This window comes from Heptranchias perlo, chromosome 17, assembly GCF_035084215.1.
Source record: "Heptranchias perlo isolate sHepPer1 chromosome 17, sHepPer1.hap1, whole genome shotgun sequence".
NCBI lineage: Eukaryota > Metazoa > Chordata > Chondrichthyes > Hexanchiformes > Hexanchidae > Heptranchias > Heptranchias perlo.
Window position 1 is genome coordinate 2,440,186 of NC_090341.1, and position 17,172 is coordinate 2,457,357.

The following is a 17,172-nucleotide window of genomic DNA, read 5'->3' on the forward strand; positions in this document are numbered from 1 at the left end:
CCGGTGTCACGCACAACTCCCTCAGCATCTTAAAAACTTGGATTATGTTCCCTCCTCCGTCATTTTATCCCATTTATGAACATGAGTCAGATATTATCGCCATGGATACTTTCCCTGTGAGCTGGATAAACATTCACTGCCTGAACTCTGCTCAGAGTTCCTGGATATCATCATCATCATCATCATCATCATCATCAACATACATACATTCATTTAGCGCCTTTAACGCAGTAAAAACGTCCCCAAGGCGCTTCACAGGAGCTTAAATCGGACAGAAAATTGACAACACTTACAGGAGCAGCCATTGGGCCCAAAGCCGTAATAGCCGGGAGCACATTGGTCACAGTGCCGACCAATCACGTTACTCTTGCATTGACACTGTCCTCCAATCTTCTCACAGACTGAGCTGATGGATCCCTGCAGATCACACTGGCAGGCTGGAGAGTCGGAACAAGAGACGAGAAACATCAGCAAACATCAGAGGCAAATTCCCTCAATGTCCAGAACAGGAAAAATCCATTATCATAGTATGTTACAGCACAGAACAAAGCCATTCGGCCCCTCGAGCCTGTGCCAGCTCTTTGAAAGAGCTATCCAATTAGTTCCACTCCCCCTGCTCTTTCCCCACAGCCCTGCAAATTTTTCCCCTTCAAGTATTTATCAAATTCCATTTTGAAAGTTGCTATTGAATCTGCTTCCACCGCCCTTTCAGGCAGCGCGTTCCAGGTCTTTATTCTGCCGCTGGAAATAGTTTCTCCTTATTTAGTCTGTCAAAACCGTTCATAATTTTGAACACGTCTATCAAATCTCCCCTTAACCTTCTCTGCTCCAAGGAGAACAACCTCAGCCTCTCCAGTCTCCCCACATAACTGAAGTCCCTCATCTAGTAAATCTCTTCTGCACCCTCTCTAGGACCTTCACATCCTTCCTAAAGTGTGGTGCCCAGAATTGAACACAAATCTCCACTTGTGGCCGAACCAATGTTTTATAAAGGTTTAGCATAACGTCCTTGCTTTTGTACTCTATGCCTCTATTAATAAAGCCCAGGGTCCCATATGCTTTTTTTAAACAATCTTCTTGACTTGTCCTGCCACTTCAAAGATTTGTGTATGTGCACCCCCAGGTCTCTCTGTTCCTGCACTCCCTTTAAAATTGTACCGTTTAGTTTATATTGCCTCTCCTCATTCTTCCTACCAAAATGCATCACTTCTCTGCGTTAAATTTCATCTGTCATGTGTCTGCCCGTTTCACCAGTCTGTCTCTGTCCTCCTGAAGTCTGTTACTATCCTCCACAATGTTTACTACATTTCCAAGTTTCATGTCATCTGCAAACTTTGAAATTATGCCCTCTATACCCAAATCCAGGTCATTAATATATATCAAAAAGAGCAGTGGTCCTAATACTGGCCCCACAAGACCTGTCCACCTCCTTCATAATCATCAATCTCTTCTCTATCCAGGAACATCCAATTGTATCTTGGCCCCCGTTCATACTGCCCTTTCCTGGTAACTTATTCCACATATCGATTCCCCCTCCTTCCTCCCCTTTTATCATTAATTGGTTGCAGTAGTTCATTGATTGGCTTATCAATTTACGTTGGATATTTTCCTCTGGGATCCCTCCTTGGCTCCGTCAGTTTACCCAGGGAGTAGCCACAGAAACCAGGGAGGCCCAGCTTCAGAATCCCAGAGGATAATTTTAACATAACGGGGCAAACGTGTGGGTTGGGGGTGTAAAACGAGCGGCTAACTGGAACTCGTCCGTTTTGCTCTCAGCGGGTTAGGCTAAATTTCCCCCGCCCACAGTCTGTGCAATGTCCCTGTATTGGGGAGAGGAGGAGGAATTGGTTAGGGTTCCCACTCCTGATATCTGGCAGGTAATCCCCAGCTTTTGGCTGTCCTCAAAGTGATGCCACCATGTGTTTTTAAGGCACTGTGTAATGAGGAAGGGCAGCCCTGTAACAAGGAGAGAGTCAGTAGGAGGAGAGTTCGGTACGAGTCCCATTCCAAATGGGCACTTTGCTCCTGGAGTGCAGCAAAGATGGGCTCTGTGGGTTCCTTGCATTCCAGATGTTGGCTGCTGAATAGACCTCAGGCTTTCAGTGCCTGATAATATGGGGTCCGAGGCCCTGAATGTTTAAAGGATTCGATAGGGTAGATAGAGTGAAGTTATTTCCTCTGGTGGGGAAATCAAGGACAAGGGGGCATAATCTTAAAATTAGAGCCAGGCCGTTCAGGGGTGATGTCAGGAAGCACTTCCTCACACAAAGGGGAGTGGAAATCTGGAACTCTCTCCCCCAAAAGGCTGTGGATGCTGGGGGTCAATTGGAGCTTTCAAGACTTGTGATCGATAGATTTTTGTTGGGTAAGGGTATCGAGGGATACGGATCAAAGGTAGATAAATGGAATTGAGGTACAGATCAGCCATGATCTATTTGAAGGGCGGAGCAGGCCCAAGGGGCTGATTGGCCTCCTCTTGTTTCTGGTGTTCCTTTGTTCCTATGAAGTGTGTTATCTGGGATTAGCAAAGTCTCAGAGGGATGGGTTCCAAGAGGGATTGCAGTGTTTTTCAGTACAAGGATTGGGGAATTCCGTGGACGGAGGAGGAGTTGAACTCACTGGGCTGGGCCCTGAGAGGCCAAGTCCTTTTGGATTGAAGTTTACGTGGCTGAGTGCTGCACGGAGCAACGGTCAGGACACCTCCTAGCGCCCAGATCAAGACCACGTAGCTCAGCACCTCACCAGGTGGAGGGATTAACAACTCCTGATTGTTGGAGCCAGTGTGTACGGTTCAGAACCACGGCAGACCAGAGTGGGCGAAGGAACGGAAACTCCCTGAGCCCACAATGGAAATAAAGAAAAGACTTGCATTTATATAGCGCCTTTCACAGCCCCAAAGAGCTTCACAGCCAATGAAATACTTTTTGAAGTGTAGTCACTGTTGTAATTTTGGAAATGTGGCAGCCAATTTGTGCACAGCAAGATCCCACAAACAGCAATGTGATAAATGACCTGATAATCTGTTTTTTAATGATGTTGGTTGAGGGAGAACTCCTCTGCTCTTCTTCGAAATAGTGGGCCGTGGGATCTTTTACATCCACCTGAGAGGGCAAACGAGGCCTTGGTTTAACGTCTCATCCGAAAGACAGCACCTCCGACTCGACTGCACTGGGAGTGTCAGCCAAGATTATGGGCTCACGTCTCTGGAGTGGGTCTTGAACCCGTGACTTTCTGACTCAGAAACGAGAGTGAGACCCACCGAGCGTGAACTGAATCACTGAGCCCCCACTTCCCCTCTCCCCAAAATAAAACACAGAAGAGGAATTCTGGAAAGAACGTGTGTACACACTAACACCACGCATCTATTTTCACTCGCAGTTGTCACACTTACGCAGAGCCCCGTCGTGCATAATAGCTGAGATGCTGCAGATCAGTCTGACGCACATTTCCGCCAACATTGGCATGCTGGCCATCATGAAGGAGTCAAGACACATGTACCGAACCATCTCCTCACGGTGATGGACTGCAACGGGATCAGTGCCCACGAATCCTGGCAGCTCGGAGTACTTGGGTAACAGAACCAGCTGCCGAGGTAAGAGAAACCTTTAGCACTAAGTCAGGGATTTGGTACGATCTGTTCTTGTACCATTCAGAGACAAGTCATCGACCAAACGCCTCAAGTCTCCATTCACTGAACAATTGGCTTTAAACTGCTCGCTCTGGTTAGGCATTTAAGCAAAGCCTGTTGATTACATAGACAATATATAACAATGCCACAGCCCCGTTATATATTGTCTATGTGTTATATTGGTAATCAACAGTCTTAAAGCAAAATTACTAATTTAGAAAGAAAAGACTTGCATTTATATAGTGCCTTTCAAAACCTCAGGACGTCCCAAAGAGCTTTATAGCCAATGAAGTACTTTTTGAAGTGTCGTCACTGTTGTAATGCAGGAAATGCAGCAGCCAATTTGCGCACAGCAAGATCCCACAAACAGCAATAAGATAATGACCAGATAATCTGTTTCAGTATTATAATTATTGAAGGGTATGGAGAATGAGGGGGAGAGTGGGATTAGACTGGGTGGGATATTAAAGGCTACGGGGAGTGAGCAGGAGAGTGGGATTAGACTGGGTGGGATATTAAAGGGTATGGGGAGTGAGGGGGAGAGTGGGATTAGACTGGGTGGGATATTAAAGGGTATGGGGAGTGAGCAGGAGAGTGGGATTAGACTGGGTGGGATATTAAAGGGTACGGGGAGTGAGCAGGAGAGTGGGATTAGACTGGGTGGGATATTAAAGGGTATGGGGAGTGAGCAGGAGAGTGGGATTAGACTGGGTGGGATATTAAAGGGTACGGGGAGTGAGGGGGAGAGTGGGATTAGACTGGGTGGGATATTAAAGAATGTGGGAAGTGAGCAGGAGAGTGGGATTAAACTGGGTGGGATATTAAAGAATGTGGGAAGTGAGCAGGAGAGTGGGATTAAACTGGGTGGGATATTAAAGGGTACGGGGAGTGAGCAGGAGAGTGGGATTAGACTGGGTGGGATATTAAAGGGTACGGGGAGTGAGCAGGAGAGTGGGATTAGACTGGGTGGGATATTAAAGAATGTGGGAAGTGAGCAGGAGAGTGGGATTAAACTGGGTGGGATATTAAAGGATATGGGGAGTGAGGGGGAGAGTGGGATTAAACTGGATGGGATATTAAAGGGTACAGGGAGTGAGCAGGAGAGTGGGATTAGACTGGGTGGGATATTAAAGAATGTGGGGAGAGAGCAGGAGAGTGGGATTAGACTGGGTGGGATATTAAAGGATATGGGGAGAGAGCAGGAGAGTGGGATTAAACTGGGTGGGATATTAAAGGATATGGGGAGAGAGCAGGAGAGTGGGATTAAACTGGGTGGGATATTAAAGGATATGGGGAGTGAGGGGGAGAGTGGGATTAAACTGGGTGGGATATTAAAGAATGTGGGGAGTGAGCAGGAGAGTGGGATTAGACTGGGTGGGATATTAAAGAATGTGGGGAGTGAGCAGGAGAGTGGGATTAGACTGGGTGGGATATTAAAGGATATGGGGAGTGAGGGGGAGAGTGGGATTAGACTGAGTGGGATATTAAAGGGTACGGGGAGTGAGCAGGAGAGTGGGATTAGACTGGGTGGGATATTAAAGGATATGGGGAGTGAGGGGGAGAGTGGGATTAGACTGGGTGAGATATTAAAGGGTACGGGGAGTGAGGGGGAGAGTGGGATTAGACTGGGTGGGATATTAAAGGATATGGGGAGTGAGGGGGAGAGTGGGATTAGACTGGGTGGGATATTAAAGGGTATGGGGAGTGAGCAGGAGAGTGGGATTAGACTGGGTGGGATATTAAAGGATATGGGGAGTGAGGGGGAAAGTGGGATTAGACTGGGTGAGATATTAAAGGGTATGGGGAGTGAGCAGGAGAGTGGGATTAGACTGGGTGGGATATTAAAGGGTACGGGGAGTGAGGGGGAGAGTGGGATTAGACTGGGTGGGATATTAAAGGGTACGGGGAGTGAGGGGGAGAGTGGGATTAGACTGGGTGGGATATTAAAGAATGTGGGGAGTGAGCAGGAGAGTGGGATTAGACTGGGTGGGATATTAAAGAATGTGGGGAGTGAGCAGGAGAGTGGGATTAGACTGGGTGGGATATTAAAGGATATGGGGAGTGAGGGGGAGAGTGGGATTAGACTGAGTGGGATATTAAAGGGTACGGGGAGTGAGCAGGAGAGTGGGATTAGACTGGGTGGGATATTAAAGGATATGGGGAGTGAGGGGGAGAGTGGGATTAGACTGGGTGAGATATTAAAGGGTACGGGGAGTGAGGGGGAGAGTGGGATTAGACTGGGTGGGATATTAAAGGATATGGGGAGTGAGGGGGAGAGTGGGATTAGACTGGGTGGGATATTAAAGGGTATGGGGAGTGAGCAGGAGAGTGGGATTAGACTGGGTGGGATATTAAAGGATATGGGGAGTGAGGGGGAAAGTGGGATTAGACTGGGTGGGATATTAAAGGGTATGGGGAGTGAGCAGGAGAGTGGGATTAGACTGGGTGGGATATTAAAGGGTACGGGGAGTGAGGGGGAGAGTGGGATTAGACTGGGTGGGATATTAAAGGGTACGGGGAGTGAGGGGGAGAGTGGGATTAGACTGGGTGGGATATTAAAGGGTATGGGGAGTGAGGGGGAGAGTGGATTGGACGGGATGGCTGACATTTCTGCGATTCCGTGAGATTACTGCATTAGTAACGCACACAGTGGAATAACCAATGGAACAGCAGAAAAAAATAACACTTAAAAAGAGTTTTGTGAGTAAGTCAGGTCAAACCTGGTAAAATATGCACCAGGGAACCCGCACAATGAAAGAAAACTCAGTGGTTTCAGAAATGTTGACATTTTTTGCAAAATAGAAAATGTAAGAAATATTCAGCAGAAAAATCAGTATCTGAAAGAGAGAGATTGGTTAACAAGCTGACTGTAACAGATCATCTTAAATCTGTTCCTGATCGACTTGTTGGGTGATTCCAGCCTTTTAAAAATTTTATTTCCTGATTGTTCATTTTTTAAGCTGTTGAATTGTGAGGAGGTAAATGGCCAGGCTGTCCCAAAGTGTCGGATTGAGTCACAGCAGGTATGGAGAGTAGAGGCAGGCCCTTAAACACTTACAGAATCCACCAAGATAAAAGTGTTTGTGTTCCACTGGGGAGCCAGGAGGCGCTGGTACCTGATGCTAATCTCGTACCGGATGTTGGGCTCAAAGCAGAAAGGTGTCGAAACCATGACAAACCTGCAGGAAAAGCAGAGAGCAACTCATGGGAAGGGAATGCTCACACTGTACAGAACGAACACATACAGAGACTGCTCGCCCATAATATACACAGGGGCACTAATATAGTAATAATACACTTAGCTCTTGCACGATAGTAATAAATGAATTATATAGTAACAATATACAAAGGGGCTGCTATTCTCGATAATATAGACGGCGGCTGCTTTTCCCTATAAAATACACAGGGGCTGCTATTCTCGACAAAAGACACAGGGGCTGCTATTCTCTATAATATACACAGCGGCTGCCATTCTTTTTTTTATTCATTCATGGGATGTGGGCGTCGCTGGCGAGGCCGGCATTTATTGCCCATCCCGAATTGCCCTTGAGAAGGTGGTGGTGAGCCGCCTTCTTGAACCGCTGCAGTCCATGTGGTGAAGGTTCTCCCACAGTGCTGTTAGGAAGGGAGTTCCAGGATTTTGACCCAGCGACGATGAAGGAACGGCGATATATTTCCAATTCGGGATGGTATGTGACTTGGAGGGGAACGTGCAGGTGGTGTTGTTCCCATGTGCCTGCTGCTCTTGTCCTTCTAGGTGGTAGAGGTCACGGGTTTGGGAGGTGCTGTCGAAGAAGCCTTGGCGAGTTGCTGCAGTGCATCCTGTGGATGGTACACACTGCAGCCACAGTGCGCCGGTGGTGAAGGGAGTGAATGTTTAGGGTGGTGGATGGGGTGCCAATCAAGCGGGCTGCTTTGTCCTGGATGGTGTCGAGCTTCTTGAGTGTTGTTGCAGCTGCACTCATTCAGGTAGTGGAGAGTATTCCATCACGCTCCTGACTTGTGCCTTGTAGATGGTGGAAAGGCATTGGGGAGTCAGGAGGTGAGTCACTCGCCGCAGAATACCCAGCCTCTGACCTGCTCTTGTAGCCACAGTATTTATGTGGCTGGTCCAGTTAAGTTTCTGGTCAATGGTGACCCTCAGGATGTTGATGGTGGGGGATCGGCGATGGTAATGCCGTTGAATGTCAAGGGGAGGTGGTTAGACTCTCTTTTTTAAAAATTTTTTTTATTCGTTCACGGGATGTGGGCGTCGCTGGCAAGGCCGGCATTTATTGCCCATCCCTAATTGCCCTCGAGAAGGTGGTGGTGAGCCGCCTTCTTGAACCGCTGCAGTCCGTGTGGTGAAGGTTCTCCCACAGTGCTGTTAGGAAGGGAGTTCCAGGATTTTGACCCAGCGACAATGAAGGAACGGCGATATATTTCCAAGTCGGGATGGTGTGTGACTTGGAGGGGAACGTGCAGGTGGTGTTGTTCCCATGCGCCTGCTGCCCTTGTCCTTCTAGGTGGTAGAGGTCGCGGGTTTGGGAGGTGCTGTCGAACAAGCCTTGGCGAGTTGCTGCAGTGCATCCTGTGGATGGTGCACACTGCAGCCACAGTGCGCCGGTGGTGAAGGGAGTGAATGTTTAGGGTGGTGGATGGGGTGCCAATCAAGCGGGCTGCTTTATCTTGGATGGTGTCGAGCTTCTTGAGTGTTGTTGGAGCTGCACTCATCCAGGCAAGTGGAGAGTATTCCATCACACTCCTGACTTGTGCCTTGTAGATGGTGGAAAGGCTTTGGGGAGTCAGGAGGTGAGTCACTCGCCGCAGAATACCCAGCCTCTGACCTGCTCTCGTAGCCACAGTATTTATATGGCTGGTCCAGTTAAGTTTCTGGTCAATGGTGACCCCCAGGATGTTGATGGTGGGGGATTCGGCGATGGTAATGCCGTTGAATGTCAAGGGGAGGTGGTTAGACTCTCTCTTGTTGGAGATGGTCATTGCCTGGCACTTATCTGGCGCGAATGTTACTTGCCACTTATGAGCCCAAGCCTGGATGTTGTCCAGGTCTTGCTGCATGCGGGCTCGGACTGCTTCATTATCTGAGGGGTTGCGAATGGAACTGAACACTGTGCAGTCATCAGCGAACATCCCCATTTCTGACCTTATGATGGAGGGAAGGTCATTGATGAAGCAGCTGAAGATGGTTGGGCCTAGGACACTGCCCTGAGGAACTCCTGCAGCAATGCCCTGGGGCTGAGATGATTGGCCTCCAACAACCACTACCATCTTCCTTTGTGCTAGGTATGACTCCAGCCACTGGAGAGTTTTCCCCCTGATTCCCATTGACTTCAATTTTACTAGGGCTCCTTGGTGCCACACTCGGTCAAATGCTGCCTTGATGTCAAGGGCAGTCACTCTCACCTCACCTCTGGAATTCAGCTCTTTTGTCCATGTTTGGACCAAAGCTGTAATGAGGTCTGGAGCCGAGTGGTCCTGGCGGAACCCAAACTGAGCATCGGTGAGCAGGTTATTGGTGAGTAAGTGCCGCTTGATAGCACTGTCGACGACACCTTCCATCACTTTGCTGATGATTGAGAGTGGACTGATGGGGCGGTAATTGGCCGGATTGTATTTGTCCTGCTTTTTGTGGACAGGACATACCTGGGCAATTTTCCACATTGCCGGGTAGATGCCAGTGTTGTAGCTGTACTGGAACAGTTTGGCTAGAGGTGCGGCTAGTTCTGGAGCACAAGTCTTCAGCATTACAGCCGGGATGTTGTCGGGGCCCATCGCCTTTGTTGTATCCAGTGCACTCAGCCGTTTCTTGATATCATGTGGAGTGAATCAAATTGGCTGAAGACTGGCTTCTGTGATGGTGGGGATATTGGGAGGAGGCTGAGATGGATCATCCACTCGGCACTTCTGGCTGAAGATGGTTGCAAACGCTTCAGCCTTGTCTTTTGCACTCACATGCTGGACTCTGCCATCATTGAAGACGGGGATGTTTACAGAGCCTCCTCCTCCCGTTAGTTGTTTAATTGTCCACCACCATTCACGACTGGATGTGGCAGGACTGCAGAGCTTTGATCTGATCCGTTGGTTGTGGAATCGCTTAGCTCTGTCTATAGCATGTTGCTTCCGCTGTTTAGCACGCATGTCGTCCTATGTTGTAGATTCACCAGGTTGGCACCTCATTTTTAAGTATGATGTGGAGATGCCGGTGATGGACTGGGGTTGACAATTGTAAACAATTTTACAACACCAAGTTATAGTCCAGCAATTTTATTTTAAATTCACAAGCTTTCGGAGATTTTCTCCTTCCTCAGCATTTGCCTGAGGAAGGAGAAAATCTCCGAAAGCTTGTGAATTTAAAATAAAATTGCTGGACTATAACTTGGTGTTGTAAAATTGTTTACATTTTTAAGTACGCCTGGTGCTGCTCCTGGCATGCTCTTCTACACTCCTCATTGAACCAGGGTTGATCCCCTGGTTTGTTGGTAATGGTAGAGTGAGGAATATGCCAGGCCATGAGGTTACAGATTGTGCTGGAATACAATTCTGCTGCTGCTGATGGCCCACAGCGCCTCATGGATGCCCAGTTTTGAACTGCTAGATCTGTTCTGAATCTATCCCATTTAGCACGGTGGTAGTGCCACACAACACGTTGGATGGTGTCCTCAGTATGAAGACGGGACTTCGTCTCCACAAGGACTGTGCGGTGGTCACTCACCAATACTGTCATGGACAGTTGCATCTGCAACAGATAGATTGGTGAGGACGAGGTCAAGTCGGTTTTTCCCTCATGTTGGTTCGCTCACCACCTGCCGTAGACACAGTCTGGCAGCTATGTCCTTCAGGACTCGGCCAGCAGTGGTGCTACCGAGCCACTCTTGGTGATGGACATTGAAGTCCCCCACCCAGAGTACATTCTGTGCCCTTGCTACCCTCAGTGCTTCCTCCAAGTGGTACTCAACATGGTGGAGGGCTGATTCATCAGCTGAGGGAGGGCAGGAGGTGGTAATCAGCAGGAGGTTTCCTTGCCCATTTTTGACCTGATGCCATGAGATTTCATGGGGTCCAGAGTCAATGTTGAGGACTCCCAGGGCCACTTCCTCCTGACTGTATATCACTGTACCGCCACCTCTGGTGGGTCTGTCCTGCCGGTGGGACAGGACATACCCAGGGATGGTGATGGAAGAGTCTGGGACATTGGCTGAAAGGTATGATTCTGTGAGTATGGCTATGTCAGGCTGTTGCTTGACTCGTCAGTGGGACAGCTCTCCCAATTTTGGCACAAGTGCCCAGATGTTCGTGAGGAGGACCTTGCAGTTAACTGGGTTTGGTTTGCATTTGTCGTGTCCGGTGCCTAGTGGTCCGATGCCGGGTGGTTTTATTCTTATTATGACTTTTAGTAGCGAGATTGTACAACTGAGTGGCTTGCTAGGCCATTTCAGAGGGCTGTGGGTCTGGAGTCACCTATAGGCCAGATCGGGTCAGGACGGTCGGTTTACTTCCCTGAAGGGCATGAATGAACCAGATGGGTTTTTACAACAATCCGGTAGTTTCATGGCCACCATTACTGATACAATTTTTTTTAAATTCCAGATTTTATTTAATTAACTGAATTGATATTCCCCAGCTGCCCGGGATGGGATTGGAACTCATGTCTCCGGATTATTAGTCCACAATCTCTGGATTACTAGTCCAGTAACATGACCACTACGCTCCCGTACCCCATTCTCTATAATATTCACAGGGGCTGGTATTCTCTATAATATACACGGGGGCTGCTATTCTCCATAATATACACAGGGGCTGCTATTCTCTATAATATACACAGGGGCTGCTATTCTCTATAATATTCACAGGGGCTGCTATTCCCGACAATATTCACGGGGGCTGCTATTCTCTATAATATTCACAGGGGCTGCTATTCTCTATAATATTCAGAGGGGCTGCTATTCCCGACAATATTCACGGGGGCTGCTATTCTCTATAATATTCACAGGGGCTGCTATTCTCTATAATATTCACAGGGGCTGCTATTCCCTACAATATACAAAGGAGCTGCTATTCTCTATAATATTCACAGGGGCTGCTATTCCCCACAATATTCACGGGGGCTGCTATTCCCTACAATATACAAAGGAGCTGCTATTCTCTATAATATTCACAGGGGCTGCTATTCTCTATAATATTCACAGGGGCTGCTATTCCTGACAATATTCACAGGGGCTGCTATTCTCTATAATATTCACAGGAGCTGCTTTTCTCTATAATATTCACAGGGGCTGCTATTCCCTATAATATTCACAGGGGCTGCTATTCGCTATAATATTCACAGGGGCTGCTATTCCCTACAAAATTCACAGGGGCTGCTATTCTCTATAATATTCACAGGGGCTGCTATTCCCCACAATATTCACGGGGGCTGCTATTCTCTATAATATACAAAGGAGCTGCTATTCTCTATAATATTCACAGGGGCTGCTATTCTCCATAATATTCACAGGGGCTGCTATTCTCCATAATATTCACAGGAGCTGCTATTCCCTACAATATACAAAGGAGCTGCTATTCTCTATAATATTCACAGGGGCTGCTATTCTCTATAATATTCACAGGGGCTGCTATTCCCTATAATATTCACAGGGGCTGCTATTCGCTATAATATTCACAGGGGCTGCTATTCCCTATAATATTCACAGGAGCTGCTATTCCCTACAATATACAAAGGAGCTGCTATTCTCTATAATATTCACAGGGGCTGCTATTCTCTATAATATTCACAGGGGCTGCTATTCCCTACAATATACAAAGGAGCTGCTATTCTCTATAATATTCACAGGGGCTGCTATTCCCTATAATATTCACAGGGGCTGCTATTCTCTATAATATTCACAGGGGCTGCTATTCCCTACAATATACAAAGGAGCTGCTATTCTCTATAATATTCACAGGGGCTGCTATTCCCTATAATATTCACAGGGGCTGCTATTCCCTATAATATTCACAGGGGCTGCTATTCCCTACAATATACAAAGGAGCTGCTATTCTCTATAATATTCACAGGGGCTGCTATTCGCTATAATATTCACAGGGGCTGCTATTCCCTATAATATTCACAGGGGCTGCTATTCGCTATAATATTCACAGGGGCTGCTATTCCCTACAAAATTCACAGGGGCTGCTATTCTCTATAATATTCACAGGGGCTGCTATTCTCTATAATATTCACAGGGGCTGCTATTCTCTATAATATTCACAGGGGCTGCTATTCCCGACAATATTCACAGGGGCTGCTATTCCCTATAATATTCACAGGGGCTGCTATTCCCTATAATATTCACAGGGGCTGCTATTCCCTACAATATACAAAGGAGCTGCTATTCTCTATAATATTCACAGGGGCTGCTATTCGCTATAATATTCACAGGGGCTGCTATTCCCTATAATATTCACAGGGGCTGCTATTCCCTATAATATTCACAGGGGCTGCTATTCCCTATAATATTCACAGGGGCTGCTATTCGCTATAATATTCACAGGGGCTGCTATTCCCTACAAAATTCACAGGGGCTGCTATTCTCTATAATATTCACAGGGGCTGCTATTCTCTATAATATTCACAGGGGCTGCTATTCTCTATAATATTCACAGGGGCTGCTATTCCCGACAATATTCACAGGGGCTGCTATTCCCTATAATATTCACAGGGGCTGCTATTCTCTCCAAATTCACAGGGGCTGCTATTCTCTATAATATTCACAGGGGCTGCTATTCTCTACAATATTCACAGGGGCTGCTATTCCCCACAATATACACAGGGGCTGCTATTCCCTATAATATTCAGAGGGGCTGCTATTCCCTATAATATTCAGAGGGGCTGCTATTCCCTATAATATTCACAGGGGCTGCTATTCTCTATAATATTCAGAGGGGCTGCTATTCCCTATAATATTCACAGGGGCTGCTATTCTCTATAATATTCACAGGGGCTGCTATTCTCTATAATATTCACAGGGGCTGCTATTCTCTATAATATTCACAGGGGCTGCTATTCCCTACAATATACACAGGGGCTGCTATTCTCTATAACATTCACAGGGGCTGCTATTCTCTGCAATATTCTTTCTGTTCTAAGTCTCCTTTTCATCAGTTTACACTGATCTCCTCTGCTCCTACATTCCTGGTTTACTTTGAAGCAATGCTCCTTTATCCACCCCATGAATATTTGATCTATTAATGACGTCCCCTCCTCTTTGGCTGTAATATGCACTAACGCTCACTTGCCAAGCCAGTAACATTGGAGATTAAGTCAGGAGGAGACGGAAACGTTAATTTAAAAGTTGCAGGATTAGTCCGTGGGGCCCACTGAATCATCGAGCTGTTTTTTTCCTCTCTTGGACATTGCCGGGCCTGCTGTGCCTTCATTTATTTCAGACTCCCTGCGTTCACGGGTTCTTTGATCACTGACAATTTAAGGCCCATTAATTGAGCATCCAGCAATATTCTGACGTGATGCGATGCGACAGCCCTTCATATCCCAGTAAGATGCTCGGATTCACGGACAATGGAACATTGTGTTGATCTTCGACAAGTAGCTGTGAATAGGAGGCTGAACGAAGGGTCCATTCTCCATCACTTTTGTTGCCTAATAAAAGGATTCTGTGAATTGTCCTTTCACAGTTAATCAACAGTCATGAACTTGGGTAAAATTACTGATAATTGAACAAAGTGAAGAAAAATCGAGCCTTCTTCGAAAGGCTGCTCAGACTGTGATGTGCTTTGGTAGGAAGAATGAGGAGAGGCAATATAAACTAAACGGTACAATTTTAAAGGGGATGCAGGAACAGGGAGGCCTGGGGATGTATGTACACAAATCTTTGAAGGTGATGGGACAAGTTGATAAGGCTGTTAAAAAGGCATATGGGATCCTTGGCTCTATAAATAGAGTACAAAAGCAAGGAAGTTATGCTAAACCTTTATAAATCATTGGTTAGGCCTCAGCTGGAGTATTGTATCCAATTCTGGGTACCACACTTTAGGTAGGATGTCAAGGCCAGGCAGAGTAAAAGGACTAGGCAGGTAGAGCAGGAGTCCCCTGGGGCCATCTCCCTCTCAAACAGGTATACTGCTTTGGATACTGTTGGGGGAGATGGCTTATCAGGGGAAAGCAGCAAGAGCCAAGTTCGGTGCAGCACGGGTGGCTCTGCTGAACAGGAGGGGAGGAAGAAGAGTGGCAGAGCCATAGTGATAGGGAATTCAATTCTAAGGGGAACAGATAGGCGTTTCTGCGGCCGCAAATGTGATTCCAGGATGGTATGTTGCCTCCCTGGTGCAAGGGTCAAGGATGTCATGGAGCGGCTGCAGGGCATTCTGGAGGGGGAGGGTGAACAGCCAGTAGTTGTGGTCCATATCGGTACCAACGACATAGGTAAAAAAAAGGGATAAGGTCCTGCAAGGTGAATTTAAGGAGTTAGGAGATAAATTAAAAAGCAGGACCTCAAAGGTAGTGATCTCAGGATTACTACCGGTGCATGTGCTAGTGAGTATAGGAACAGGAGAATAGACCAGATTAATGCGTGGCTGCAGGGATAGTGAAGGAGGGAGGGATTTAGATTCCTGGGACATTGGGACCGGTTCTGGGGAAGGTGGGACCTGTACAAGCGGGACGGGTTACACCCGAGCAGGACTGGGACCAATGTCCTCGCGGAGGTGTTTGCTAGTGCTGTTGGGGAAGGTTTAAACGAGAATGGCAGGGGGATGGGAACCTGAGCAGGGAGACAGAGGAGGGGGAAACAAGGATAGAAACAAAAGACAGAAAGGGAAGAAGCAATAGTGGAAGGCAGAGAAAACAAGGGTGAAAAACAAATAGGGCCATAGTGCAAAATAAAACTATGACTAGCAATCTTAAAAAGACAAGTCTAAAGGCATTGTGTCTTAATGCGCGGAGCATTCGCAATAAGCTAGATGAATTAACAGCGCAGATTGAAATTAACGGGTATGATATAGTTGCGATTACGGAGACATGGCTGCAGGGTGACCAAGGATGGGAACTGAACATCCAGGGGTATTCAATATTTAGGAAGGACAGGCAAAAAGGGAAAGGAGGTGGGGTAGCGTTGTCAGTAAAGGAGGAAATGAATGCAATAGTGAGGAAGGATATTGGCTCGGAAAATCACGATGTGGAATCTGTATGGGTGGAGCTAAGAAACACCAAGGGGCAGAAAACATCGGTGGGGGTTGTCTATAGGCCCCCAAACAGTAGTGGAGATGTAGGGGAGGGCATTAAACAGGAAATTAGAGACGCATGCAAGAAGGGTACAACTATAATCATGGGTGACTTTAATCAACATATAGATTGGTCAAACCAAATTAGCAATAATACTGTGGGGGAGGAATTCCTGGAGTAGGCACGTGATGGTTTTCTAGACCAATACATTGAGGAACCAACTAGAGAACAGGCGATCCTAGACTGGGTATTGTGCAATGAGAAAGGATTAATTAACAATTTTGTTGTGCGGGGTCCCTTAGGGAAGAGCGACCATAACATGATAGAATTCCTCATTAAGATGGAGAGTGAAGTAGTTGAATCCGAAACTAGGGTCCTGAATCTAAATAAACGAAATTACGAAAGTAGGAGTGCGAGTTGGCTATGATAGATTGGGGAACTTTACTAAAAGGGATGATGGTGGATAGGCAATGGCTAATATTTAAAGAATGTGTGCAGGAATTACAACAACTATTCATTCCTGTCTGGCACAAAAATAAAACAGGAAAGGTGACTCAACCGTGGTTTACAAAAGAAATTAGGGATAGTATTAGATCCAAAGAGGAGACATAAAATTGCCAGAAAAAGCAGCAAGCCTGAGGATTGGGAACAGTTTAGAATTCAGCAAAGGAGAACAAAGAGATTGATTAAGAGGGGAAAAATAGAGTATGAGAGTAAACTAGCAGGGAACACAAAAACTGACTGTAAAAGCTTCTATAAATATGTTAGGAGAAAAAGATTAGTGAAGACAAATGTTAGGACCCTTACAGTCAGAAATGGGGGAAATTATAATGGGGAACAAAGAAATGGCAGAACAATTAAACACATACTTTGGTTCTGTCTTCACAAAGGAGGACACAAATAAACCCCCCAGAAATGTTAGGGAACCAAGGGTCTAGTGAGAGGGAGGAACTGAAGGAAACCAGTATTAGTAAAAAAATAGTGCAGGGAAATTAATGGGGCTGAAGGCTGACAAATCCCCAGGGCCTGATAATCTACATCCCAGAGTACTAAAGGAAGTGGCCCTGGAAATAGTGGATGCATTGGTGATCATCTTCCAAAATTCTATAGACTCTGGAACAGTTCCTACAGATTGGAGGGTGGCAAATGTAACCCCACTATTTAAAAAAGGAGGGAGAGAAAAAACAGGGAATTACAGACCAGTTAGCCTAACATCAGTAGTGGGGAAAATGCTAGAGTCTATTATAAAAGATGTGATAACAGAACACTGGGAAGGCATTAACGGGATTGGACAAATCTACTGGAGTTTTTTGAGGATGTAACTAGT

At 46.6% G+C, this 17,172-nt stretch overlaps 1 protein-coding gene across 2 annotated transcripts in view; it reads right to left on the reverse strand.

Annotated features, from left to right (window-relative positions):
* The window catches only part of lamb2l (laminin, beta 2-like), a 148,159-nt gene that overhangs the window by 49,479 nt on the left and 81,508 nt on the right, over positions 1–17,172 (reverse strand). For both annotated transcript variants that reach the window (XM_067998345.1, XM_067998344.1), the window contains exons 18-20: positions 6,687–6,807; positions 3,392–3,584; positions 294–437 (exon numbers count right to left, since the gene is read on the reverse strand). In XM_067998345.1, coding sequence (XP_067854446.1) covers positions 294–437; positions 3,392–3,584; positions 6,687–6,807 — 458 coding nt within the window. The remainder of the gene's footprint in view (positions 1–293; positions 438–3,391; positions 3,585–6,686; positions 6,808–17,172) is intronic.